This window comes from Anolis sagrei, chromosome 4 (genome assembly GCF_037176765.1).
Source record: "Anolis sagrei isolate rAnoSag1 chromosome 4, rAnoSag1.mat, whole genome shotgun sequence".
In the NCBI taxonomy this organism is placed as follows: Eukaryota; Metazoa; Chordata; class Lepidosauria; order Squamata; family Dactyloidae; genus Anolis; species Anolis sagrei.
In genome coordinates, this window is record NC_090024.1 from 128,130,151 (window position 1) to 128,155,803 (window position 25,653).

The window sequence follows — 25,653 nt, forward strand, 5'->3', positions numbered from 1 at the left end:
GAAATGTCAAGATTCTGTTTTCCCCAAACTCCACCAGTGTTCAGATTTGGGCATATTGAGAATTCATGTAGAGTTTGGTCCAGATCTATCATTGTTTGAGTCCACAGTGATCTCTGGATGTAGGTGAACTACAACTCCAAAACCAAAGGACACTGCCCACCCAACCCTTCCAGTATTTTCTGTTGCTTATGAGAGAACTGTGTGCCAAGTTTGGTTCAATTTCATCGTTGGTGGGGTTCAGAAAGCTCTTTGAGTTTAGGTGAACTATAAATCCCAGGAACTACAACTCCCAAATGACAAAATCAATTTTTTGAGTGAAGGACATTCATTGGGTTATTAGGTGTCTTGTGTCCAAATTTGGTGTCAATTCATCCAGTAGTTTTTGAGTTCTGTTAATCCCACAAATGAACATTACATTTTTATTTATATAGGTTATTAAAAATAGAAGTGCAATTATATATAACTTAAAGGAAATGGAGTAATTAGAAATAAAAAGCATCAAATAACTAGTGAGAGATTCATTGATTAGTCATTGTAATAATCAGATTTGTTTTTGTGTGTATGTTTGTACACTTGTTTGTTTACCTTTTGTGTTTGTGTTTGTTATTTGTAGTAGGCATTCAGTTATATTGCAGTAGTTGTACGTAGAATTTAGATTAGCAGTTTTTTTAATAAACGCACACACGTAACCTTCCAATCTGTTTGTTTATTCTGCAATTACTGTGTTATGGAGGGTTTTTTTTCCAATAAAAACTAATTATTTAAAAATGGTCTTCAAAGGACATTGCTAGAGGCATGTTACAGTGTTTTTCAAGTATTACACCATTACCTTATCAATATTAGCATTTTCTGTCTCAAAAACGATGGAAATGAATAGAAAGGTAACAAACAGTGAGACAAGCAATAAAACAAGTGTCAAAGAGTCATTTTTAATGAGTGTCAAAGAGTCATTTTTTCAAACACTGTAAAACTAATAGGAAAAATATCTTCCTGGTTCTGTCATTCTTTCAGTAATAATTGGGAGAATGAGAACTGCAGCATTTAAAGCACAAACTGTCTTTATTCCAAGAAGCTTCCACAGGGGAAAATATGGCTTAGTAATAGACCTGCATATTTCTTTCTGAGAGTTCATTCCAGCTTCCCAACATGTAGGAACAAATGCTCTCCTGTGAAAATGCTGAGTTGGGTGCCCAAGCAAGGTCCTCCTCACATTCTGTTTACAGATGGGAAGAGGGGGAGAGAAGGGATAGGAAGATAACAGTGATGGTGTGCTGATATTCCCCTGTAAATGAACAGTCAACAAGAGCTTTAGCTTCACAACCCAGCACTAAATGCAAGTATGACCTATTTCTCATGGAGGAGGTAAACCTACCCCTGGGCCATAGTACTCTGAGTGTATGTGTTACATGACTGAACATCCTTCAGTAACTAAGAATAATAAAACCTTTCTATTGAAAAGTGCATGTCAGTTGGAAATAATGAGTGAACTTATCTCCTGAAATACTGATTTCCATTTGCTGTGAATTATTTTGTTCGGAGATGTATTCAGTAATGTGAGCACCTACCTGCAGTCTGAAGTGGAACATAGACATAGGCTTGCTGTTTCAGTGAGAGAGAGGGTCGTTTTTTCAGATTTGGTTAGTTGAAAGCTATACATAGTGGCACAACAGGTGCCTGGGAGCCAGTGAGGATATCGGATTTATATAGTTACATGACACTGATTTGAGAAAGGAAATTGGGTTTCTTAGTGGGAGATTTAGGACCTGAACCAATTATGAGGATCCCAGTCTAGACACTCTGTGCTTTCATTTTGTTAAAACTGTGAATCCAGATTTGCTTTGCTTTAAACCAGGTCATTGCACAGAGCAATTCATAAGCACTCAGCTGTGCTCATACAGGGGAGAGACGGTTTGTGGTGCTCCAGACTGCAGCTCCTATAAGCCTTAGCCAGCATACTTAGTGGTGATGGATAATAGAAGTTCAACAGCATCTCTAGGCAACTTGTTATCCTGCTTTAGTGTACTGGGTTGAAATGATTAGTGTCAGATCCTCAGAGCAGTGATGTTAGTTCTTCCATTCATTCTTCTGAAATATTTAGGCACTGGTTCTTCCAAACATGTATTGTGAATGTGCGACCCCTGCCATAGAAGGTATATTTTCAGGGATGTTTCCAGAAGAAAGCATATGCTAAAGCCACTGAACGCACTTTGCTTTGCTTGTACGCCAGCTGCGCCCATACCTTGGGAAGTCTGACTTGGCCACGGTAGTCCACGCTCTGGTTACATCCCGTATAGACGACTGCAACGCTCTCTACGTGGGGTTGCCTTTGAAGACTGCTCAGAAGCCCATTTTATTGTGTCTCGGTGTATTGTTTATTGTTTGTTGTTTAATATTGCTTCAGTTGTTTTTAATTTGCTTTAGGTTTTGTATTGTTACGTTGTGTTTTGAGGCCTTGACCTTTGTAAGCCGCATCGAGTCCTTCGGGAGATGCTAGCGGGGTACAAATAAAGATAATAATAATAATAATAATAATAATAATAATAATAAATGGTCCAGTGTTCGGCAGCCAGGTTGCTAACAGGAGCGGCACTCAGGGAGCATACAACTCCTCTGTTGCGCCAGCTCCACTGGCTGCCAGTTTGCTACCGGGCACAATTCAAAGTGCTCGTGTTAGCCTATAAAGCCCTAAACGGTTCTGGCTCTACTTACCTCTCCGAACGCATCTCCTCCTATGAACCAACTAGGACACTGAGATCATCTGGGGAGCCCCTGCTCTCTGTCCCACCTGCATCACAGGCGCGCTTAGCGGGGACGAAAGACAGGGCCTTCTCAGTGGTGGCCCCTCGGCTGTGGAACGCCCTGCCTGCAGATATCAGATCGGCCCCCTCCCTGCTGCCGTTTCAGGGGAAAGTGGAGACCTGGCTGTTCGAACAAGCATTTGATTAAACAGTGTAATTGAACATAGGAATACGGAATAATGGATGATGAGACTGGATTCTGATTTTACTGTTGAGGCGCTAATGATTGTTATACTGATGTTTAATGATATATGTTACAATTGTTTTTAATTGCCCTATACTTGTCTCGTGATGTTTTGTATCAATGTTGTTCACTGCTTTGAGTCACCTGAAGGCTGAGAAAAGCGATATATAAATAAAGTAAATAAAATTAATAATAATAATAAATTAATAATAATAATAATAAATTAATAATAATAATAATAATAAATTAAACAATGAAACCCATTTGTTTATTTGTGGAGACATCTGTATGCTGAAAGTGGTTTGAAAGGAAAAAAAACTTGGGTATTTTGACATATGACATTTAAAATGACTTTTACACCTATGTAGGCCTAAATGCTCATTCACATTTCAAAAATATTTTGCATTGTCTGGTGTTTACAGTGAATAGAGTTCCACATAAAGGCCAAGGGAAAATCAGGTGGGTTAGAGCTGGATCAGAGACAATTTAGAAAATATACACAGAAAATACACATGGAAATATATTCTGTGGAAGTATTTTGGAATGCTACATCTACCTATAATTTCTGTCTACTTTTTCAGGGAGCCGGTTTATCTTGCTAGAGGGCAGCCAGTTGGATGCCAGTGACTGGTTAAATCCTGCCCAAGTGATTCTCTTTTCCCAGCAAAATTCCAGCGGACCCTGGGCCTTGGACTTGTGCGCCCGACGTCTTCTTGATCCGTGTGAACACGAATGTGACCCTGATACTGGTAGGTGGGTGAAATTGAAAAGTGGGACATCTGTTGTGGTCTGAAGGGGTTTTTCCTTGCATGCGTAACTGACAGAATCAGGAGAGCTGATATGAAAAAATTATTATTATTATTATTATTATTATTATTATTATTATTATTATTATTTCAAACATTTTTACCCTGCCCTTCTCAACCCCTGGGGGACTCAGGGCGGCTTACAATTGACAACAATTCAATGCCGCTTCATAAAATACAAATAGAAAAAATAACATTTAAAACCATGAACATTAAAATAAAAATTAAACAGTATACTTATGATCCATTTCGCTATTGCCAGTCTGGTGGCTATTTATTTAGCCATATACTAATTATTGCTCCGCTTCACTTATCCAAATCCACTTCCAAGCCATAGTCAAATATTATCCATTGTCCTTTAACCTGATTGCCCGAAGGCCTAGTCCCACAACCACGATTTTACCTTCTTTCTGAAGGTGAGGAGGGATGACGATGATCTAATTTCCCCAGGAAGCATATTCCACAGGCGGGGGGCTAAAACCGAGAAGGCCCTGTCCCTCATCCCCGCCAAACGTGTTTGAGACAAAGTTGTATGAACATACAAAGCTGTCCTGTACTACATACCATAGTTTGGTATTGAAACCTGTTCTTTTATCTTTGGATGAAGGTCTTTCCTGCCAACAGAGATACTTTAACTGTATGCTCAGAGTAGAGCCTTAAACCCTATATATCTAGTTAGGAAGACCTTAATAAACAACAACAAACCTGAGTGCTGCTAGAGTCCAGTACTGCTTTGTCAGACACTACCCCTGGTGGCTCAGTGGGTTAAAGCGCTGAGCTGCTGAGCTTGTTTTTGACCAAAAGGTCACAGGTTCAAATCTGTTGAGTAGCGTGAGCTTCTGGTGTCAGCCCCAGTTTCTGCCAACCTAGCAGTTCAAAAACATGCAAATGTGAGTAGATCAATAGGTATCACTCTGGCAGGAAGGTAACGGCACTCCATGCAGTCATGCCAGCCACATGACCTTGAAGGTGTCTACGGACAATGCCAACTCTTCGGCTTAGAAATGAAGATGAGCACCACACCCCAGAGTCGGACACGACTGGACTTAATATCAGGGGAAAACCTTTACCTTTACTTACCCCTGTGGTACCAGGCTCCACCCTCTGAATTTAGATATGGATGACATGGGGCTAGTCAGCCCTACATCTTCTGCAACTCCTGCATGTATTCCCAAGTGACAACGTTTTGGAAGCATACATGATTCATTTGCCTGTATCTGCATACTGCTGCAGAGCTGGCATTCCATTTATTAACAGCCATCTGCTATGGCAGCTGCCAACCCCAGCAGGCCTCTTGGAGGGAGGCCTTAAGCACCCTCATTTCGGGAGGGGGGTCTTTTTTAATTCACAGGTTTTTCTCAATGTTCTGAGAAAATGTGTTTGTTCTGTTAAAAAACCAAAACAAAAGAGAAGCGCTTCTGTCAAGCCTGTTGTTCTTTTGGCTGTATTCTAACCCGATTGCTGTGTAGACACTGATTGTTTTCAGAAAGATTAGCATGGTGGATTCAAGTCAGGCTCCAGGGCAAACCTTTTACACTTAGAGGCAATGCCTGGTGGTTGTTGATGTTGTGTTTTGTGCTGGGAGACTTGAACTACAAGCCAGACATCCTTCCTCCTCATTAATTGCATCACTAAAATTGCTGGGTTGAAGGTGATAAAGATGTCTATACAGGCCCTTCAAGACAATGGGGAAAACATCTGGTCAATGTTCCTCTTTTTTCCAGCTTGGCTACACTTCTATTCTACATCCATACTCCATTTTTGCACATATTAAAATGGATGCTGCCTGCTTCTGTGTCCAGAAATCTGCAGATGGGAGGCATTCAATCAAGACTGGCATTTGGAAAGGGAATAGAGCAAGATGCCTCTAATCCATCCTAAAAATTCCACACAGAACTGTCATTAGAACAAACCAGTAGCACTTCCAAAACCAGACTGATGTGATGAAACAAGTAGGAGAGCAGGCCCTTTTAGAACCACATTGTGAAACAACTAGGAACCTTTTGCTGGAATGCACTGAGTGCTAAAGTGTGTGTGGAGGAAGTCTCCAATTCCTTTGAGATAATACTTACCCCCTCTGGGAGCTTTACACTCCCAGCAATTTAATTTACACAGTTTAAGAATAATAGTTCTGGCAAGAATTCTTCTATCCAGCTAGCCAAGGGATTTGAAAGAACTGATTACCTTCTGATTCCTCTTGCAAGGACTTCTGCAGCCTGCTGATTTTCTCCCGTGCTTGCCCACTAGGTCATCTAGGGAAGCCATTTGGCTCTGATTCATGGTGCTTGCCAGTGCCACTCTCCTCTGCCTGCATCCCTGCCAGAATATATACATCACCTTACTGGATCTTGCAAGATGATAGCATTTACTTCCTTCGCTGATTCTTGCATGTAGGATTGCCAACTTCTATTAGTCTTCCTCCTGTGCTTTTAACGGTAGCCTATCATTTAGAAATTAGGCAGCGGAAATGTTTCCTTTTACTTTAATCCCACAGAGGAAAGCAAATAAAAAACGAAGAGAAGAAAGAAAGTCCTAAGTCAATCATATCACAAACATTGCCACATTATGGCTCTTTTTCATTGAAGACACTCAGCTGTTTTAAGACAAAGGCATCTAATAGTGGGTCCAATTTATGCAATTGGTAATGTCCAGAGCCTGTTATACAGGAAATGGCATCAATATTTTTATGTATTACTAGCCGTCCTCTGCCACGCTTTGCTGTGGCCCACTCTGGTGGTCATGGGGGTTCTGTGTGGGAGGTTTGGCCCAATTCTATCGTCAGTGGGGTTCAGAATGCTCTGTGATTGTAGGTGAACTATAAATCCCAGCAACTACAAGCCCCAAATGTCGAGATTCTATTTTCCCCAAACTCCACCAGTGTTCACATTTGGGCATATTGAGTATTCATGTAGAGTTTGGTCCAGACCCATCATTGTTTGAGTCCACAGTGATCTCTGGATGTAGGTGAACTACAACTCCAAAACCAAAGGACACTGCCCAACAAATCCTTCCAGTATTTTCTGTTGGTCATGAGAGAACTGTGTGCCAAGTTTGGTTCAATTCCATCATTGGTGGGGTTCAGAATGCTCTTTGCTTATAGGTGAACTATAAATCCCAGCAACTACAACTCCCAAATGACAAAATCATAGTTTTTTGAGTGATGGTCACTCCTTGTATTGTGAGACGTTTTGTTGCCAAATTTGGTGTGATTTTGTTCTTTTTTTGTTTTTTTTGTTTTTAGGGTACTCATTATGCACAGAACATTTTTATATATATAGAAGGGCATAACAAAGATTCTTGCTGGCTTGGGCCAAGGTTTATCTCATTCTAAATCTTATTTTTATCAGTGGTCAGTCAAGGGTACATTCTCCCTCCCCTTGAAAGTTTCATCACTACCATTTCAACTATCATGGCCAACATTTATTTTTAAAGCTGGCCCTGTAAGCAGCTACCACTGTACCTTCATGATAGTGAAAATACAGTGTGAATGGTTGGAGCTGGGGGAATAATCTGGTATTCTAATCAGGTACAGCCCTGGTAGAATACTGGTAGAGCCCTATCTAAGCTCATCTATATCACAGTTAGAAAACAGGAACTGGAAGTACATGCAAGAAGTGGTTCCAAGGGAGAATAGCAGTGTCAAATTCATATATCTTGAACATAATACGGTTTTTGTAGCATCATTACTGTATTCATAAAAAAACATTTAATTCTGGGCTGGGCATTGTTAGACCTTCTAGATGTTGCTGAAGTGCAACACCATCATTCTGTTCTGTAAACTGACAACATTTGTGTCATGAACACCTTTTCAATAACTTTAAAGTATAGGTTCTTTTTATTGCAATTTCCACTGTGAGAGGGGACATCAGATTACAGAAAACCATTTAGACAAACAAATTCTACGCAACTATATTGGATGTACAACTTACAGTTACATTGGACTAACAGACAGACAAAGGGTAATTACATTTTCACTCAACATTCACACCACATGTGCATGATCCAAATATTACCGTATCCTTTTCTCCCTCCTTGGAGAAGCACCTGTTAGGCCAGACCCTGCTTTCCTGCAGCCTGCCAACGCATAGTTCCAAAACTTCAAATCTCCAAAATGCATCCTTCGCCAAGCACAATGCCAAAGACCAGATCTCTGTTTTCCATACAGCAGAACCTGACTCCCTGCTCAAAATCCAAGACTCCAAAAGTGCACTTCTTCCTCTTCTCAAGAAGGCCAAAGTGACCAGACTGCTCCTGTGCAGATCTGCCACTCTCCATATATACCATCTCTCTCCTTCCCATGGAGTAGAGCATGCCGAGTGAAACAGACTCCTCAGGTCTGTCACAATTTGAGAATTGTTAATTTACAACTTTGGGACTACATTAGCAGAATATTCCTATAAAACAGTGGTTCTCAACCTGGGATCCCCAGATGTTTTTGGCCTACAACTCCCAGAAATCCCAGCCAGTTCACCAGCTGTTAGGATTTCTGGGAGTTGAAGGCCAAAAACATCTGGGGACCCCAGGTTGAGAACTACTGCTATAAAATATTCTGCTAATGTAGTCCCAAAGTTGTAAATTAATGATAGATGTTTTCCATCCTGGATCCATCTCAGTTTCCTGGCCAGATGTTGATTCTTCTTGATTGGTGTTGACAAAACACAAGGCTTTTGTTGACTTCCTTCTTAACAGGAATGTTGCAAACATTTCCTTAGTTTGAAAGAACCATTGTCACAGTCCTTATCAGAGTTTACTTTTCAGTTCTTATTAGCGACTTTTAATTACAGTCCAGCAAGCAGGTAGTTAGTCATTGCAGGCTTTAATATTATACTGGTGTCTCCAAAATTATTAACTCCATCCATCCATCCATCCATCCATCCATCCATCCTTCAATTCTTCCATTTATTCCCATACATCATTAAATTCACATTGATCAAATCTGCGATGATATTTTCGTGACATTTGAGAGAAATAAGGCTGAACACTGTGAAAGCCACCCACTCAAATCAAGGAAAAGCTTTATGAGAACTACCACTCCTCTTGGCACCCCCCCCCCCCCCCCAGCAACAACAAGGGTATCCCTCTGGGCAGCTAAATCAGGAAATCCCAACTGGATGGCCCCTCACAAGGGTCTTCCTCCAGGGGCAAACCAAGAATGGGCAACATCGAAGTCCCTGAATAGACTCAGAAGCGGAGTGGGCAGATCAAAAGGCAACCTGGCAAAATGGCACTACCTCAAAGAATCCCACACTTTATGTGACTGTGGAGCAGAACAGACAACTCCACTTCTGTATGCTTGCCCACTATGCCCTGCCTCATGTACAGAAGAAGAATTGTTGGAGGCTACAGACAATACCGTTGCTGTTGCCCGTTTTTGATCAAAAGTTATTTAGCCGCCTGCACACCTTCTATTTTATCAGTTTTATGCTAACTTATGCAATGCTTTTGTCACAAAATAAAATAAAATCCAAGAAAGCCTGGACTTGTATTGCCACAATGGGAGACTGCTTGATAGTTACTTAGGGTGGTGCCCCCCCCCCCCCCCCGCCTCACCTTTAGCATTACTTCTTTTAGAGAGGTTGGAAGATAGCCCTTTTTCAAAGAAGCATTGCAACATCACTCAATTTAGCAATCCTCCTTTGGTTGCTTTGATTAGCCAGGACAGACATGGGTAAAACAGACAAATAGTTGACTGTCTCTCCAAGCACTGCATCATCCCAGATACCTGCAAGGGAGAAAGAATTGTGACCTTGGGTGTAGCTTGCCTTTCTTGGAGTAAATCCTTATGCAGGTAGTTTCAGTATCCAAACTTAGTCCTTGCCTTAACTTTTGTCTGGGCAATGTACCAGAAATATTGATCCTTTGAATGCAATCAGTATTTTAGAGGAGATGGCAGAGAAACAACCAAACACCTCTCTATTTCCTGCTGCTTTCTTGTAGCCCCATCTGCTCCATCACCCCTGAGTGACCTCGGTGAAGCAGTGATCACAGAAAGGTAAAAGGCATCAGAAAGGAGTTGAACCTTTTAAGATGTGATGACCTTTAAAGGTCTCCAATGCAGAAATACAAAATGTGTGAATATGTGTTATTTTTCATTTTCACAATTGAATTATTAAAATTGTTAGTCTAATATGTGCATTTAGGAGTACTATTTTTTTCCTGACATATGAATTTATGTGCAATTTATGTGCAATTTTCTCTAATCAGTGCATTTTCAATACATTTTTTAAAACTGAGAACTGGGAAAACCAAAGGATAAACGGAATTATCGTTTCTCTAGTGGCTTGGGAAATGTAAACAGAATAAAAATCTTCCATATCTCTCCTCATATAATACTAATTGATTTGCAAAATTGTTAATTTTATTTGCAGAAGCAATTAAGAAACTGGTCTACCCAAATGTCAAGCCTGAAGAGGTGACAAACTACTCCTCACAAAAAGTTATATTATATTCCATTAATATTGGGCAGGGTACTACTGTGCTTCTGTAAAAAAAAACACACACACACACACACAATTTCTTTTTTACCTTCTTGAGAAGCAGGGACCATTTACTGTCAGTGCTTTTGGAAAAGACTTATGAGGGGAATGGAAAATTGGCATAAGGCACTCAAAAATAAATGTAAGAAATCATCTGTAATTGAGTCAAATCATCTCATATATAGTTATATGATCAACAAATGCAAGGTTCTTGAGATTCTAATAATCGGTTGTGTGTGTACACATACATTTTGCTGTTCCATTATCCTTTAGATCACTTTGCTTACCATTTTTGATATCCATCCCATGATTTTTGCAATGCAGTGGGCAGAAGAAGTGTACTCAGTGTTCTAAATATCTCATTGCTGCAGACTGATATAATAGGCCCTATATTATTTCTGATTCCTTTCCTAATGCGTTCTAGCACAGCATTTATCTTCGTCTGTGCTGCCACACACTGAGTTGATGGCTTCGGCCACAAACCCAAGGTCTTTTTCCTGGGGAGCCACATAACTCATTCATTTATTTCCCTGTTTTGTTTGTTTTTCCATTGCTAGGTGAGTGCTTTTGCTATGAAGGTTATATGAAGGATCCAGTGCACAAACACCTTTGCATCAGGAATGAATGGGGCACAAACCAAGGGTAAGTGATTTTTATTGATCTTTGTCATAATTGTTTGGCTTGAGCAAAGTGAATGGCTCTCTTTTGTCATGGTCCAAACCATCAGGCTGAATGGCACATAGTGTGCCCTTAAGGATTAAGTCTTACAGTTTATTCACTTAATGTTGGTAGAGAGACAGTTAAGCATCATTGAACCAGGGACAGGGGCAGCTCAACCCACTACGCAAAGTAAGCATTCGCAGTATAGTTGATTTTGCCCAGGGGCGCCCTTGAGGCGCTCTTGGGGGAAAATAGACCTTGACATATTCGAGTTGTAGTTACTGGGATGTATAGTTCACCTAAAATCAAAGAGCATTCTGAACTCAACCAATGATGGAATTGAACCAAATATGGCACACAGAACTCCCATGACGAACAGAAAATATATATCAATGGGGGGGGGGGGGGCAAAATACTGTTTGCTTACCATTGAAAATTACCTAGGGCCACCTCTGACCAGGGAGGCAACTTATTGCCAGAGAAGGAGCCCAAGGAGGTCCTGAAGTAAAATGTCTCAAAATAGCCTGGACTAGACAATTGACTTGAGCCAGCAGATTTTTAGTGTGACAAATAGTGTGTCAGGAGGAGAGCCTATTGCTGAGTATTTACAGCAATGGTTCTCATACTTCGATCCTTCATATATTTAAACTTTCAGAATCCTGGCCACTGGCAAAGCTGGGTGTGGCTTCCTAGAGTTTAAGAAATCTCGAGGGCCAAATATTGAGATCCATTGATTTACATGGTTCTGGGTCTGTGGAAGTGCTCCTTGTTTGGTTACTACAAGTGCAGGGGATGAGGTCAAGTCTTCCCTCTGTGTTGTCTTCCTGGAAGTCCTCCTTACAAGTCCTAAGGGTACAGTGGGAGACTTGGCTGCTCTTGCTTGATGTGAGTTGGGACCACTGATTTTTTTTTTAAAGTGGGATGGGTTTCAGTACTGACAGGCTGGTTGCTATTAATTTTACCTATTTACATTTACTCCCAAAGGTGAGGCACATTACTTTTTCAATCTGTAATCCTTCAATTTTTTTAATTTGAAGATTATTATAAGCACAATGTATACTTAGAAGTGCCCTCCAGTGCAGCTTATTTCCAAGTGAGAGAACATAGAGTATATTGCAGACAGTCTATTATTCCTGGGGACTTAAAGACAATAGCTTTCTTAATATTTCATCATTTAGTACCCATATGATTCATAATACCCGGGGAGACTCAAACATAGGAGTTGTAGTTATCCAGTTTCGCCAGATTTTTTTGATGGAGGGAGGGAGGGAGATTCATCTTGAGGGCTTGAACCTACCCTGCTCTGATTCAAGGGTCCATGGAACTGACAACGAAGAAGACTCTGAACATACTGAGAGTCAACAAATTGTAATCACTGTCTTTACATGTGCAACAATGCAGACTTGGCATTAACATGATTCCAGGGTTTGGCTCCAGGAAGCTCCAGCACAAAATTTAAGAACTGGAGGTTGTTTGGGTGAAAAGCAAAGGGGATCATGCATTTTTCTTTATGACACTACAGTTCTTAAGAGTACGTTCGGATATACTCTGTTTTATAACTTAACACTAATTATGGAAACATAATGAACTCGGAGTTAGTTGAGCAATGAAATGATGTTTCTGTGCCTTCATACTGAGTTTGTAAAATTTATCTTTCCACTTACCGGAAGCTGAAACAATAAAGTATCTGTGGATTGTAGACTATAACTTGTAGCTCTTTGGTAGAGTGCAGCAGCAAATGTGTTTTCACTGCTTTTGAGTAGTTGTTACTGTTGAATCTGTGGGTGTGTGTATGTATGAGAGGGAGAGAGAGAGAGCATTGCCCCCTAGTGTTCATTGGAACATTTCACAGAATATGGTGTAAATTGCAGATTTCTCAATTTTGTAGGACTGTAGAATAGTCATATTGTTACACAAAGACTTCAGATGATCTGAAGATGAGCCTTGTTGATCCCAGTAGGAGGGCAGATTATGGAGCCATTGAAGGGACAGTGATGAGGTGGGTGAATGAATTCTGTGAACAGAAAGATGGAGAAGCCATGGGGAGCCTCTTAGCCCTGTCACAGCAAATTTTTACATGGAGCACTTTGAGAAACAAGCCCTGGAAACAGCAACAAAAAAGACCACTATATGATTCTGATATGTAAATGGCATATTCACCCTTTTGAGCCATGGAGAAGAAGAACTAAACAAGTTCCTGGGCCACATCAACAACATCCACCCAAACAACCAATTTACCATGAAAAAAAAATAAAATGCAGAAGAATTACCATTTCTAAATGTCCTAGTATTGTAAGAAGACTTTTCCTCCAGGTGGATCCATAATTGGGCCATACAGTTTACAGAAAACCTATGCACACTGATAGATACCTACTTAAAAACTCAAATCTTCATTCAGGTCAAAAAAGAAGCACAATCAAAGCCTTGGTAGATGATCCAAACAGGATCTGTGAACCCCACCTCTTCCAAGGTGAACCGAACCACCTAAATTGGGCTCTACGGGCCAATGGGTACTCTATGACAGACATCAGAAGAGTTGCAAGACCAAGAACAAGCCATGGGAGTGTAAAGACAAAGATCCACCTAGAAGAAAAGTGTTCTTACAATACATCAGGAAACCACTGACCACATAGGGAAGCTTATGAAGAACCTACAAACAGGGTACAGATCCACCAAGAAAATTCAACAAATGCTGTGGTAAGCTAAGGATAAGAGGGATTCTCTAACCACTGCAGGGGTCTACTGTATATCATACAGCTGTGGACTAGTCTACATAGGGACCACCAATTAATTTAGACACTGCAAACTAATACAACCAGAGAAGCCAGCTATAGCAGAGCACTTGATGAATCAATCTGGGCCCAGAATATTATTTCAGAACACAGAAATGCTGAGCCACTTTGACAACCATCATGTCAGACTACACAGAGAAGCCATTTAAATCCACAGGTACATGAACAATTTCAACACAAAGGAGGAAACAATGGAAATGAACAAAAGCTGGTTACCAGTATTAAAAAACACCAGAATGAAGATTGTAAATAAGGAACACCACTCAGAAACAGGAGAACTCCAGACAGCAATCAATCAAGTGCCAGTTAACACATCCCAAACAGAGGATGTCTCTTGGTAACAGAGGCCAGGCTACCTCTATGCAGATACCCTCACTGATTGACTTTGCAACTTTGTGGCTACCCAATGGTATTCAAGCTTGCTAATTGCAACAGTCACACTTTCTTTAAACAGAAAAGAGTTCTTTTTTCCACCTTGGACATTCCACAGGTATGTATACACTCCACTTGCTCCATTGCCAACAAAACCTCTGAAGATGGCAGCTACAGATGCATGCGGAATGTCAGGAGAAAATGCTGTTGGAACATAGCCATACAGCCTGAAAAACTCACAGTAACCCAATCCAATGATAGCTTGCACATCTATGAATCATTTTAAGGTAGAATTGTAGTATGGAAGAAATTGCCGCATAACATGCATCCATTGCATGTAAAATGTCCCAAGTTTAGTGCTTTGGACTGGGCTAGTTTGACTCAGCATAAGGTTGCCTCATACATTATAGCCATTCCTGGTCAAGAAAGGAGGACCTTTCCAAGGCTCTTCAAAGAGAGAGTACTCTGTGGAAAGGGAATACAGATCAAAGATATTGGTGAGAGGGGAGAAAAATACAGCACAGCTACACAATTCTTGGGATTGTATTTGCTCAGAGAATGAGAGCAAGAGAGCAATTGAGGCAGAAACCATCCTCAGAGAAAATACAAATTTGTCTTTTGAAGTGATGTGCTGTAGCTTGGGTTATCTCTATTTCCTTGATTGATCAGCCTGTTTTTCTCCCAAAGAAATGGCTATGTGTCTGCCAACTAATTAAAATAAATTCATGGCCTGGGAAAAGTGAGAATGGCCCATGGGCTAGAAAACTATAGAGGGTCCCTGGTCACCAAGCTTTGACTCACATAAATAACTTTCTTGTATTCACACATGCATATGCACAGTCAACAAAAATGCAAAGAAAAGTTATGTTCTCATTGCCAGTTTACTTTCCCAAGAGTGGTGTGCAGTGGAGACGTATCTATCAGACAGACATTAATTGGCTGGTCTGCTAAGATCTCCATAAGACAAGGTTTGATTTTGGAAAGTTGGGAATAAACAGTAGCAATTTTTTTTGGGGGGGGGACACTTGAGGGGGGCACTTAACTAAAAGATAATGGTCTTAATTATGAAGCATTCTTACCGAGATGTTTCTTCTGCAGTGTTCTCATTAGAATGTCTCTCTCTCTCTCGTTGTCAGACACACACACATATTTTGGCAGAAAACAACAGACTGTTGGAGTTCAGTCTGTGATTGTGTTTCAGGATCAGGGTGCTTTGGATGTGGGGAATGATGTAAATGAGGTTCAAGATGGCAATGGTTTGGTCAGTGATATTGATGCAGAGAATGCCATACAGACACCTGTTCAAAGTGTAGTTTCCCGTGATAATGTTCCTACAGGGTTCCTAAATTGCTCCCAGAGAGTTCCCAGGATTGGGGGCTTCAAAACAACTCGGCACCTGCAGAAACTAATGAGCACATAGATAGGCAGGCGGAAATTAGTCAAAACAGACAGGCCAAGCATGGCCTTCGGTGTTCTGCCAGGCTTCAACAGAAAAAGATAATGGCTGCTCAGGAAAAGCTAAACCAGTTTCTGAGTGCTTGGAAAGGATTAGAAGTTCCAAGCATGGAAAAGAATTATTCAGACAAAGCATCATTTAGAAACCTGCTAAGTTCTTGTCCTAATCTCATAGAAGCCTTGCTTGGAAGATTCATGCTTAAAGATTTCTTGTTTCCAGGTTTGGTTTATTGTCTCTTATGATTACCTGCTCATGCCTTGGATCAACATTTCCTGGTTCTTTGGATTTTGTTAGAGACTTGTGCACTTTGCTTTTGGACATTGCTGAACTCTACCTTGGACTAATTTTTTCTGCTTATCTTTTTACTTAATTGGATTTACCTATTCCTTTAAAGTGTTTTTTTTTACTTTGCTGTTTTTATTTATCTTCAATAAAAGGATTGTCTTCCCTATTCGATGTGTGGTGTTTTAAAGTCAGAGGGTTATTCCTGTCCTGCAGTGCAACACAGATGTTAGAAATAGCATTCTGAAAATAATGGCATTACTTGTAAATCCTTATTTTTGAGTAATATAATGTAACTTTGGGCCCTTCCAGACAGGCCCAAAAATGCAGGGCCTGCTGCGTTTTTACCAGAGGCATCCAAACAACACCTCAGGTAAAAGCGAATTGGAGCAAAGCAGGTAAACTCTATTTTGTTTCGAATTAAACCCTCCAAAATTAGACCTTAAAGCGTAAAACAACTTACCCTGCTGACATTAAGGTATTGCTGGAGTCTTCCTGGCACATAGAAATGATGAGCCAGGAGATAGGTAGGGGTGGGTGGGAAGCAATTTTTCTTTTCTCTCCCATCTTCTAGTGCCAGGAGTACCCCAGCAGTACCTTAATGGCAGTTGGGTAAATTGTTTTACATTTAAGGTTTTCTTTTTCAGTTTACTTAAATAGTTGTTTTCTAAAAGGTGAAGGTTTCTCACTTTGGCATGGATTTGAATGCTGTCTAAAAGTGTCCCTAGTTTAATTTTATAATTTTATTTTTCTACCGCTGACGTCGGTTTTAATTTTTTTAGTAGTGAGAAACATTTGTACACTATTTGGAAAGGTTCGTTTTCAACTGTTCATCATTTTGAGGGTAGGAGTTTGGTAGTGATATTTTACAGAACTAAAAAGTAACTTATTAGTAACATGTAGTAATAGAAATATGTTATTTTATTACAACTACAAATAAATCAGTTTTTTAAAATCTTGAACCCTTCTTTATCTGTTTCATTTTGAATGGTGGAAGAACAGGATGGAAGATCACATGGAGGGATGTACTAGAATATAAAAGCAGATAGAAAAGACTTGGAAGGAAAGGATAAACTTGTATTGGATCAATAATAAGGAAGGAAGCCATTGTGCGGATTTAGAGAGGTGAGAACCACAATTTTGTCAAGGAACAAATAGAAGTCAAAGGACCAGGTTGAAAGACGATAAGCAGGGAAGAGCCTAGTTGTATAGATAAGAGATAACCAGAGTGCAAACTGATGTCTTTCCAAAGAGGATACTAAACAGGAGTTCGACAAGAGCCAGATTGACTCAGGAAGGGTTGTTTTATTATTTCATTTTCATTGAACCATATTTTAAAAACAGTGCTTACTGAGTACAAACATTTGAAAAACACATTTCTCTTTCAAGTCACAATATGGCTTTCATAATGTAAATTAAGCTCAGGGTGAAGTAGCTCCTGACCTATTTCTAACCTCAGTACATTTTGGTTTTTAGATTCATTTACTGAGGTAATAACAGCTGAGAGCTTATGGTGACAACTGCACATACAGAGACATTGTATATTTTTCTTACAGCATTTACACTGCCATATACGTAATACAATTTCAGAAGGCAGTTTAACTACGGGCAGTTCCAGATAGGCCTTTATCCCAGGATCATTCATCTTTTAAAAACACGGATGTTCCTGGGGGTCTGTCTACACCCACCCCAGAAAGCGCATACTTTCTGGGGTGGGTGTCTAGAGGTTCTGTTGGGACTAGCCTGACAGAATATCTGGAGACCCTCCCCCTCCCCAAAGCCCTTTTAAAAATAAAGAAAACTTACCTGGCCTCCAGTACAGTCTTGCAGCACCTCTCCCAGTGCATAGAAATGATGCAGCAGTAGAACAGGGGGAGGGGGGAGGAAAATCACTCCCCCCCCCCCGCTGTCCTGGTGCATCATTTCTACATGCAGGGAGCAGTGCTGCAACACTTTACTGAAGGCTAGGTAAGTTTTCTTTACTTTTCAAAGAGATTTGGGGGAGGGCGTGGGTATTCCCACCATTTTCCAAACTAATTTAGTCTGGAAAACTGTTGGAATAGTTGTTCGAGTTCAGCCTGTGATTGTGTTTCAGGATCAGGGTGCTTTGGATGTGGGAAGTGATGCCAATGAATTTCAAGATGGTAATGGTTTGGTCAATGATACTAATGCAGTGAAGGACCAGGAGACCCCTGTTCAAAGTGTAGTTTCCCATGAGAATGTCCCTGAAAGGTGTGGGGATGGTGGTATACTCCCTGAATTGCTACCAGAGAGTTCCCAGGATTTGGGGCTTGAAAACAACTGGGCACCTGGCCCAGCTGCAAAACTTGATGAGCAAATAGATAGATGGCAGATTAGCCAAAACAGGCAAATTGAACAGTGGCTGTGGCAGTCTGCCAGGTTCTGATAGAAAAAAGATAAGGGAATCTCAATTAAAGCAAAACTAATTTCTGAGTGTTTGGAATAGTTCAACAAAGGGATAAAAGTTCCAAGTATGGGAAATATAGTCAGATGAAGCATCGTTTGGAATCAAGTGAAGTTCTCATCCTTGTTTCATGCTTTGGATTCTTGGATTATATGAATGCATACTCATGCCTTAGATTAATATTTCCTGGTTTTCTGGATTATATTTAAGAAGTGTGGACTTTGTTTTTATGGACTTTGCTGAACTTTACCCTGAACTAGTTTTGCTCCTGCTTATCTTCTTACCTAATTGGATTTACCTGTTTCTTTAAAGTGTTTTTTACTTTGCTGCTTTTTAATTATCTTCAATAAAAGGATTGTTTTCCAATCAATGGCTTTTCCTGTCCTGGAGTGCAACAATAGTGTCTGGACTGCAGTCCAGACACCAGAAATAGTGGGTTTATCCCGCGCCTTCCACTGCAGTTCATTGCAGTGAAACTGCATTATGAAACTGCATTATTTGGCAGTGTAAATAGGGCCTTAGGGTAGAATAATAATAGCAATGTAACTGACTACTCTGAAAAGGCTGAAACATAGGTCCCAGCAATGAAGAATAAGTGCACATGAGCTGATCAAGGCCCATCCATGCAGGCACTAAAATCCAGCTTGAAATCAGCATGAGTTTGGGGTATCCACAAAATGTTTTTCCCTATTGCAAGTTCCAGCTTGCATCCGCTCAGAAACTGTGTGATAGAAAGACACACCAGAAATCCTGATTCTAGCTATAAATTCCACAGTGTGTATAAACCAGACACAGGAAGGAGCTGAATGCTAAATACAAAAGGCAAATATAAACCAGGCGGAAGCTGGAACATTTGGATTAAAAAATCAGCCTCCTCCCCTTCCCTCCTGGCTGTGAAAACATAGCGTATCCATGGAAATGCTAGCTTTTACAGCTAATTTTGATGCATTTTACAGCCTCTGAAGCTAGCCTGAAAAAGCTACTTGTCCCTGATTATTTTTTTCGTGTCAGGAGCAACTTGAGAAACTGCAAGTCGCTTTTGGTGTGAGAGAATTGGCTATCCACAAGGACATTGTCTGGGGGATGCCCAGATGTTTTGATGTTTTACCATCCTTGTGGGAGGGTTTTCTTGTGTCCCCCTCATGGGGAGCTGGAGCTGACAGAGGGAGCTCATCCACGCTCTCCCCAGATTCAAACATTCAACCTGTTCGGTCTTCAGTCCGGTTGGCACAAGGGTTTAACCCATTGCACCACCGGGGGTTCTATTTGTCCCTGTATTAGGTAAGGGGAAAAAATCCTGGGTTTGGTAGAGTTAATACAGATCAGAATGTAGATTAAGAGATCTGGTGGCTCTGTGTGGACTCCTTGGGAGCTTGCAACTGGGTTTGTGTAGGCACTTCAGAGCAAACCAGATTTCTTACATCTACATTCTGCTTCGGATTAAATTGCTGTGTGGAAGCAGCCTAAGCATGTGGAAAATTGGTTGAATTAGCATCTAATCTTTACAACGGCCTGTATGCTAAAAATAAAAAAGAGTTCTAGCCTGTTGGCATATCTAAGAATGCTAAATGTGGATTAATTATGCCTTCACACCATTTTGACACACTACCATAACCACTACATAACCATTAAAAGAATGTCAAATGAGAGTAGAATTGGATTTTCTCCCCTCCCCTTTCCACTGCAGGTTTATTGCTGAAATGGGATTCTAATCCATGCTAGTTAATGGGAGTAGTAGACCAGGAAGTTTAATTAAATTAAGATGCAGCACAATATTCTTTTGTATGCGAAGCTAGACAAGCTCCATAAATTTGTTCATTTGAAGCTAAACTCCCATGTGCTATGTTATCTCCCCCATTCTCCAATTGGCGTGGCTTCAGTGTGTGAGCCAGCTGCTTGAAATTGCTCTGAATTGCTAGGTTGTTAGCATTACAGTAACCATAGTTTCCCAGTTTGGATACACTGGAAGACCATAGTTTGTTCACCCACAAAATGTTAAATAAAGCCACACTGAGTTGGAATAATGAGGTGGTGTGAGACCAAGCAAACAAGGATTGTGAACATCATGGCTTACGATGCTGTTCGTGGGCATTCACAGTACTCAGGGAGGCAACTGATGTTACTGGGGAACATTATTTATCTATTTATTTCATATACTTGTACCCCACCCTTCTCACCCCTGAGAAGAGACTCAGGGCGGCCTCACAGCAAACACCATTTGGGGCCATCATAATGATAAGAACAATCAACAAATTCATTAAAACAAAACATTAAATAAACAGTTGTTAAAACACGCCAATTAAAATCCGGGTCCGGGTCAATTAATTGCCACTTCGAAATTGCTTATGTCTTCTTCATTCAAGCTGCTGTTCAGTGGTCAAATGCAAGCTCCCACAGCCAAGTATTGAATTTCCTTCTAAAGGACAGGAGGGAGGTGGCCAGTCTGATGTCGTTGGGAAGAGAATTCCACAGACGGGGAGCCACTGTTGAGAAGGCCCTGTCTCTCGTCCCCACCAATCACGTTTGCGATGGCGGTGGGATTGAGAGCAGGGCCTATCCAGATGATCTTAAACTTTGTGATGATTCGTATTAGGAGATATGTTTGGACATGTAGTCTGGGCCAGAATCGTTTAGAGCAGAGGTCCTCAAACTTTTTAAACAGAGGGCCAGGTCACAGTCCCTCAAACTGTTGGAGGGCCGGATTATAATTTGAAAAAAAATATGAATGAATTCCTATGGACACTGCACATATCTTATTTGTAGTGCAAAAGACACTTAAAAACAATACAATAATTAAAATCAAGAACAGTTTTAACAAATATAAACTTAGTATTTCAATGGGAAGTATGGGCATACTTTTGGCTGATGAGATAGAATTGTTGTCGTTGTTATGTGCTTTCAAGTCATTTCAGACTTAGGTTGACTCTGAGCGAGGGCCGGGTAAATGACCTTGGAGGGCCGCATCTGGCCCCCAGGCCTTAGTTTGAGAATCCCTGGTTTAGAGCTTTAAAGGTTAAAACCAGCACTTTGAATTGTGCTCAGTAGCAGATTGGCAACCAGTGGAGCTAGCGTAATAGAGGAGTTGTATGCTCCCTGTACGCCGCTCCAGTTAGCAACCTGGCTGCTGACCGTTGGACTAATTGAAGCTTCCGGGCAGTCTTCAAAGGCAGCCCCACATAGAACGCATTGCAGTAGTCTAATTGGCATGTAACAAGAGCATGGACCATCATGGTCAAGTCAGGCCTCCCAAGGTATGGCATAACTTGCAACAAGGATCTTTGCAGATGCAAATATCTTCTCCACCATATCTTGCTGTCACTGTAACTATACTTTCTAGCATATCTGTGTAGATCTAAGGACTAAAAGTAGTTTTAAAACAGATGAAAATGGAAATTGGTCATAAACTGAAACCTATGCCTAAGACCATAATCTTCTTGTGATACAAAGAGCAATGTCTCCCCAATCTGCAGACATTTGTTTGAAAGCCAGTGATGTATAGTGTTTATTAGTCCTATGTGATCAGTGAAAAAATGTTGTAATACTCATTACAAAATTGGGGGGGGGGGGGCATAGTTTCTAAAATGTTTCCAAAATTGGGCGAGGTCTGTATAACTACAATGTGTTACTTTTTCGTTACCTTTTGTTAAGTGTCAATGGGGAAACTTCAGGGGTGCCTTTCTCCCTCATTGTTAGAGTTATTGGCATGAAACTTGCTATGTTTATAGAACACATCTACCACTCTTACCCATCAAGTTTCAGAATGTTTGAATCATCTGTGCATTATTGAGGAATTTTCAAAGTTTTTAGAAAAAAATCTATTTTACAAAAAAAAAAACCTTACAAGCATTATCTCCTTGAACTTTCTATACAATGATACAAGATAACAAGGAATCATTCCCCCCACAGGTTTCAGAAATATTCATACATCTACTGATTTTTGGGAATTTTCAAAATTTTGACAAAAATGTTTTTTATTGAATGACTCCCATATAACCAATAGAATTTCAATTTAGGGATTTCTTCCCAGCCTAGTACTGATTTTACCTACTTGTACCAGTCACAGTTATGGTGGGTTGACCATGGTGAGTAGGGGGACCTCCTAGACATTGTGTTAGAATACAACTACTTTATCTTCGATAAACAATTCTATTTGCAAACCTTTGGGTTGGCCATGGTGGCAGGAGCACCTCACTGAAGCTCCCAGTCAGGTACCACGTTGAGCGGCCGGGTTGAGCCTTTAGCTCCCCTCTCCAGCCAGATTGAGTGCTGGAGGGACGCAACACCCAGGTGGCACAACCCAAAGACCCTCATCCCTCAAGGGAGGGGGCCGAGTGGGTCTGGGAAAGAGCCCTCTTTGCAGATTCAACAATTTGTTGGAACTCTGGCTGCTGTTACAGAGGGACAAATCTATAACCTATCCTAATTGGAGCATTCTGATGCTGAGCAGAATTTTGTGAAATGTAGTTCAGGGCAGGGCCTTTTGAATTCTCTGCCTTAGTGCTCCTCACTTTCCCAAACTACATTTCTCAGGATTCTGGACTCTATCAGTCTCTTTCCCAGCTCACTCAGCTTTTTTCTGCCCTACTGTTTTCCTCTCCTCATGGCGAAAGGCCATTAATTTAAAGAGGAATTGCGTCCTTTTTGGCTTCCCCTCACTCGTGCTGGAAATGGAACTGACTTTGATAGGCTTCTGAGCATTACAGAATTCAAATAAAAAAGGGTGAGTTTTGATTCTTAAGTTTGGCTCCATGTGTCTTAATATTTTTTCATATATTCAAAACTTACGAATTAGATATAACCTACAAATTAAAAACAATGTTTTGCATGCCCCTAGTGTTTATTTAGATTGTTGGGCCGTGAGTTGGAAGATCCTGGTCCAGTTCCCTCCTGCGTCTTGAAATATACTGGGTGAGCATCAGCGATCACTCTCTCACCTGATCCACTTCACAAAGTTATTATGAGAACAAAATAGGAAAGAGGAATGATTCGAATTCAACGTCTGGATCAAGGGGGAGAAATCAGGATAATAATAGGTTGTTGTAGGTTTTTCCGGGCTATATGGCCATGTTCTAGAGGCATTTTGTCCTCACGTTTCACCTGCATCTATGGCAAGCATCCTCAGAGGTAGTGAGGTCAGATGATTCCAGCCATGAAAGCCTTCGACAATAGGATAATAATTATTATTTATTATTTCTGGTATTTCTATCCCGTTTCTTCTTAACCCTTGAAGGCTTACATTTGGCAGCCACTACATATAACAGAGCAATATAATAACAATTAAAACAATAAGTAAAACATTCATTAAAACAGTAAAAAAACAGTATTAATAGCCGTATCATCATTCCAGTCAATTCCATATCCAATTCCATGTCCGAAGTGCTATCTATGCCTGTTGTCCAAAAGCCTGGTCCCAGAACCATGACTTCAATTTCTTTCTAAATGACAGGAGGGATGGAGCCGATATTACTTCAGTGGGAAGTGAGTTCCACAGGTGGGAGGCCACAGCTGAGAAGGCCCTGTCTCGCAGCCCCATCAGATGTATTTGTGACGCTGGCGTGAGCGAGATCGGGCCTCCCCAGATGATCTTAAACTGCGATGTGGGATGTAGAGGGACATGCGAGGGACAAGTAAGCTGGGCCAGAACCGTATAGGGCTTTATAGGTCAAAACCAGCACTCTGAATTGAGCTCGGAAGTGGAAAGGAAGAAGAAAGGAAGAATTGGGGGATTAGTATTAACGGAACTAATACAAAGAAATAAGTGACTCCCTCAGAATTTAGTCACTCCAAATCAGTGCCTATAGACTTCAGCTTTTTTTTTCCATACTGAAGAAGCCTGTGCAAGAACAAGTGAACTCCTCAGAACTACAGATTTGAAGAGATTGAGGAAAGAAACCTCTTTTTAAAAGTGGAAATGTAGAACTTGCTCATAGTAATACAACACTTTAATCAGGCCACCTTTTCGACTTTTTCCTTTGAAAGGTAGCTTCAGATGAATGCTGCTTCATCTCTTCACGACTCCCCCGAGCCCTCTGTTCCTCCCCACCCCACCCCCAGTTCACACTGTCTGTTTCCAAGGTTTTGTGATTTTCCTTGCTAACTGGCTCTTTCAGGGTACTTCGCTCGTCTTAAGTCTTCCGTTACTTTGTTGTCCTCGCAAGGCTCCTATTTGTAACTCCCTTGGAGTCTCGCCTTGTCAAGTTGCAGCAAGATTTCCCCCTTTGTACTCACAAATCTTCAAAAAAGAAAGGGCACACCAGACACACAGTGCCTCCTCTGTCCTTAGGGAAGCTTCCTGCTTCTCCTGAACCTACCCAGCTACTCCAGATTGTATTCAAAGTCTGTCACTGCTGTTCTGTTTGCAAATGTGATTATCCTTCAATTAGTATTCCCTCCTCTCTTCCTTTCCTCCTTTTGCTGGTCCCTAAGAGACACAATTACCTTCTGATGCCCCCTTGTTTTTCCTTGGCTCATTTGTTCCCCCATCTATTTTCTGCCTTTTCCCATGACATATCCTCCTGTGACCTGCAAGGTTGTCTGAGGCTGCCTTATGCAAGTTTGCCCTTCTAGTCTGGAAAGAAGTGGCCTAACATAATCTTCAGCAGGGAGGAGGTGGGTTACTATGGTTCATAAAGATAACAGTTTCTTAGAATGATAATGTGTGTTGGGACTATAGAATTAAGGCAGTTTGATACCACTTCAACTGCCACAGCTCAGTGATAATAAATTGTGGCAAGTTCTTGGTGGTATGGGGATACTAAATCACCTTGTCTCTCTCCTGAGGAATCTGTATAATGACCAAGTAGCAACAGTAAGAACTGACCATGGAACAACAGACTGGTTCAAGATTGGGAAAGGCATATGGCAGGGTTGTAAACTCTCACCCAACCTATTCAACTTGTATGCAGAAGACATCATGTGATGTGTGGAGCTTGATGAATGCAAGGCTGGGGTTAAAACTGCTGGAAGAAACATTAGCAACCTTAGATATGCAGATGATATCACTTTGATGGCCAAAAGCGAGGAGGAGCTGAGGAGCCTTCTAATCAAGGTGAAAGAAGAAAGTGCAAAAGCTGGGTTGCAGTTAAACATCAGAAAAACCAAGATTCTGGCAACTGGACTGATGGATAACTGGCAAATAGAAGGAGAAAACATGGAGGCAGTAACACACTTTGTATTTCTAAGTGCAAAGATTACTGCAGATACAGACTGCAGCCAGGAAACCAGAAGACGTTTACTTCTTGGGAGGAGAGCAATGACCAATCTCGATAAAATAGTGAAGAGTAGAGACATCACACGGACAACCAAGATCCACATAGTTAAAGCAATGGTATCCCCCGTAGTAACCTATGGATGTGAGAGCTGAACCATAAAGAAGACTGAGCGAAGGAAAATAGATGTTTTG

The 25,653-nt window shown here is 40.9% G+C and overlaps 1 protein-coding gene across 2 annotated transcripts in view; it reads left to right on the forward strand.

Moving 5' to 3' along the window:
* ASTN1 (astrotactin 1) overlaps positions 1-25,653 on the forward strand; it is a 361,917-nt gene that overhangs the window by 163,462 nt on the left and 172,802 nt on the right. For both annotated transcript variants that reach the window (XM_060774412.2, XM_060774413.2), the window contains exons 7-8: positions 3,564-3,731; positions 10,822-10,906. In XM_060774412.2, coding sequence (XP_060630395.2) covers positions 3,564-3,731; positions 10,822-10,906 — 253 coding nt within the window. The remainder of the gene's footprint in view (positions 1-3,563; positions 3,732-10,821; positions 10,907-25,653) is intronic.